The sequence below is a fragment of the Bemisia tabaci genome, chromosome 2, assembly GCF_918797505.1.
Source record: "Bemisia tabaci chromosome 2, PGI_BMITA_v3".
Lineage (NCBI taxonomy): Eukaryota > Metazoa > Arthropoda > Insecta > Hemiptera > Aleyrodidae > Bemisia > Bemisia tabaci.
This window is the reverse complement of record NC_092794.1, coordinates 31,267,468-31,271,646: the sequence shown is the minus strand read 5'-3', so window position 1 is coordinate 31,271,646 and position 4,179 is coordinate 31,267,468. Positions and strand designations below refer to the sequence as shown.

The 4,179-nt window shown below is 41.2% G+C and overlaps 1 protein-coding gene across 1 annotated transcript; it reads left to right on the top strand.

Moving 5' to 3' along the window:
* Window positions 1–3,491: 3,491 nt before the first annotated feature.
* Window positions 3,492–3,926, top strand: LOC109031449 (craniofacial development protein 2). The gene has a single exon (XM_019042955.2). The coding sequence runs from the start codon at window positions 3,492–3,494 to the stop codon at window positions 3,924–3,926; it is 435 nt and encodes a 144-aa protein (XP_018898500.1).
* The last annotated feature ends 253 nt before the right edge of the window (window positions 3,927–4,179 follow it).

Here is a 4,179-nt window from a genome sequence, read left to right as displayed (position 1 = left end):
TCTTTTACAGGAGTGTTTTTTATTTTTTAAGGATGTTTCTTTTTGTAGAAGTAGGTGGTTATTATTATGGTTTCTTATTCTTTGTTCTCAAATTTATCATTTTGCCATACGGAAGTCCTCTAATTACTTGTAGTAGCAAAATTTGGCTCGCTTCGCGAGCAAACAGTCACTCGCGGGGCGAATGACTGGGGGTCCAGGGGGCTTGCCCCCGGCTAGCGGCGCAAGCAAGCGTAGCGAGCTGAAGCAGCTAGTTATTTTTAATTATGTGACCGGCTGTGAACATAGTGGTTTATGTAGATTTAATTTTAATTTTTTTTAACAACTCTTTTACAATCTTTTTTAAATTTTGAACACATTTTTGAGATTTTAACCATTTTTTTTTCGATTTTAACACCTAATTTTTACCTTTATACGATTTTCACACCTTTTTTAAAAATGTTTATGACCCCTCAAATTTTAGCAATTTTAAAAGGATCTAGCTTTAAAAGACTTGGCTACGACGACTTTCAATGAGTTTATTTCCACAAACGTATTTTTGTGAGAAAAGTACAAAATAATAACAATAATAACATCGATTCGGCGTCATAGAATCGGCTCAAACCACCCAGAGCAGAAGGTGGGGGAAGCCTTACAGATTTCAACGTACTACTACTACTAGTAAAACAAGTTGAAAACCTCCGAGTCGTTTTCTACAGGAAACAGCAAGATTCGCCACTGCACGAAGCAGTAGTGCCTGCGGATCAAGAGCTCACCACTCTCAACCTACAAAACAACGAACATAGACCACTAAATAATGCTAAACGCACGCAAGGAAAGCAACGTGAATGGATCCAGAAGGAGCTCCACGGCAGACATCCCAACGATCCTCAGCAAAGTTATGTCAATAAAGATGCATCGAACTCATGGCTAAAAAAATGGGACCTGTTTGGAGATACCGAGGGATTCACGACCGCGATACAAGATCAAGTCGTCTGCACGAGAAATCACGCCAAATATATTATCAAAGACCCGAATGTAACCGATGACACCTGCAGGAAATGCTGTAAGTCACCTGAAACAAGACAACATGTTACCGGAGCCTGTTCAGCCATGGCACAATCGGACTACCTTCAGAGGCACAACCAAGTCTGCAACATTCTACACCAAAACCTAGACATGAAATACAAGCTTATCAATAGGGAAACGCCGTATTATAAATATACTGCAGAAGATGTACTAGAAAACGATAAATGTAAGCTCTATTACGATCGGACGGTAATCACGGATAAGACCACCCCACATCCCTGCTAAAAATGACCATGTTGGTAACAAGTTGGTCTGGCCCAACATGGTAGCAACAGGGTGAATGGAACCTGTTATCATATATGATATCAACATGCTATCACAATGATATCAACATGTTACCAATATGATATCACACACTGAAAAAAAGTTCCAAAATGCCAAAATGCTAAAATTTAGGCGCGCTGCACGTTCTTAGGCTTAATTTTCATTGCGGTCACCAGAGAAATGACGCTGAGAGAACCGGACAGTCAATGTTCGCCAGAAATAAGCCGCGCTGCGCCCGAGTTCCCAAGCGGTCACCCATCGAAGTACTAACTACGCCCGACGTTGCTGAACTTCGGTGATCGCCCGAGTGTAGCTGCCACTCTGCGACGGACGCTCGAGAGGGGGAGGTGGCTAATTTAGCACTAATAAACGTCCCCAGATCTGGTTCAATGATTAGAAGCAATGATATTCTTGCAATTCTGTACATCATTCAGTTTCACAATGAAGGATACGAAAATAATATTAAGTAGATCAAGTTTTTGAAGAAGAGGAGTACGAACAATACATGAAAAAAAAAATTAAATAAGATATGTACGGATAAATAGTTATTAAAAATGAAAATATCAAAAACGAAATAAGATAAATAAATACCATAAATAAATGAAAAATAAATATGATTAATAATTTATTATAATATATTATATTTACTTTATTATCTTAATAATATAAATTCCGAATATTATTTAATCATTTTTATAAATACTTCCTGGTTTCATCTTAATTGAGCAACATTCTTTTGACTTTAAGCCGCAGATATAAATGAAATTTTATTCAATGCACAAATGAGCTTTGAAAGTATAATAGATAAAAAAAGTCGAAAGGAACATTTACTCACAGAAAAAATATCAACATGGATCTCAAAAATTAATAAGGTCACAAAGGCAAGAATAAGAAAATCGTCTTTGAACACATCCATGGATCAACACATACAATAATAAGACGCCAACCGAACGTTTCCGACTTTCTCCGAATACACACTGAAAGTTCGGTGCGAATAACCGAATGGTCGGTTTCCGTAACCTTAAAAGTTCGGTAAAACTTTACCGAACTCGGTTGGTCGTGTGTTCCAAACGCCGTTATGCTAGGGTGTTCCGTTTTTAGGCAACCATCTCAAAACCTTGCTCCCCGGGCTTTTTCCCATTCCTTTTGGTCCCCAAAATACAATTCTAAAGTTTCAGCACCATAGCTGAAGTCTACACTTTCCCCCAAAGCGACGAAAATTTTGGGAGCAATTACATTGGTTTAAATGGGGAGAAAATAGGCCGATTCGCGGAACTACGTTTTTCGGTCGTAAAATGCGCCAAAATAATTTCAAACCTAACCATCTCTTGAAAGGTCGTCCAGAGGCCTTTTTTGAATGAGAAAATTCCACTTTTGACCCAGAGAAGGGGGGGGGGTGGGTCACGGCGCAGTTAGTTTGGAGGCACTGGGCGCAGCAAAATGATAGCATTTGACAGTTTTTAATCGACCTCCAAACAGGCCCTCCGAAGCTGAGGAGGCTAATATATCTCATAAATTGTAATAAAATAATGTACAAGAGCCGTATGGGGGACTTCACTATCACAGGTATAGCAATCCTGCGGACCCCAGCTGGTAGTCCCTGCCTCAAAGGGGGCTTGGAGTTGGTCACCGGCTTTTAGGCGTAGGAATCACCCAAGAAAAGGGCAGACAGGGCTCTTAGTTGCAGTGAAAGCAACCTGTCTAGGAGAGGCAACTCCGAAATCAAACTCTGGTCCTCCAGGTTGGGGGTTGAGGCATCGGGCTGACTCCTCGATACTCATAAAAAGTAAATTGTCAAAAACCCCAAATCGAGCCTCGGTATCAATGGAATTTTACGGAAAAATCGACAAAAGTTACGGAAATGGACCCTTTTATTTGGAACTTGGAATGTGCAAGGCATTTCCAAGAAATTGACGGAAGTGGTGTCGGAGATAGAAAGTCGCGACGTGGATTTGGCTGTTTTGACAGAAGCAAAAAAGAAAGGGCGAGGATCTGAGAGTATTGGAAATTACGATTTGTTTTACAGTGGCGTGCCGAAGGACCAACGTGCTCAGCAGGGTGTTGCAATCCTTGTCCGTAAGAGTCTGCTTAAGTGCGTGAAAACGTGGGAAACGATTAGCCCCCGTATGATCCGGATGAACCTCGTTGTGTTTGGACATATGATGACTGTGCTAGAGGTGTATGGAGTCAATGACGACTCAACTGTCGCAGTGAAAGACCAATTCTTTGAGGAGCTTGATGAAGAGATTGAAAATATTGGACATAGTAGAGAAATCGTTGTGTTGGGAGACTTAAATGGGAGAACAGGTCGTCAGCTTAATAGTAAAATCGTAGGACCATTCGGTGAGGCTACATTGAATGATAATGGCAATCGTATCATTGACGTTTGTGAGCAAAGAGGTTTGAAAGTGCTCAATGGGTTTTACCAACACAAGGATATACACAAGTTTACGTGGGTCCAGCCTACGCGGGGTTTACAGTCTGTCATCGACTATGTGATAGTAAAGCAAGACACCAGCTTAAAGGTACAGCAAGTTAGAGTGTGGAGAGGTCTTTCCTGCGGCAGTGATCACTACTTCCTTGGGGCGGCCATATAGCTTTCCCTGTGAGGGGCTGCTATGAGAAAGAACAGGCTAACACAACTGCAGACTTTGCCACAAGTGGACCGTATAAGGCTTGTGAAGTATAATATCGAAAGTCTGCAGCATCCAAGTGTTAAGGCACTCTACGGACGGCGATTGGACGAGAAGTTAGGTGAAGCAAGAAATAGTGATACCGAAGGCCAGTATCAATTTTTAAAGGATTGCATTCATTCGGCAGCAATGGAAGCTCTCGGCGTTTCGGATAATA

Coding starts and splice junctions, on each gene's coding strand:
- LOC109031449 (XM_019042955.2), top strand. CDS start 3,492: ATGACTGTGCTAGAGGTGTATGGAGTCAATGACGACTCAACTGTCGCA.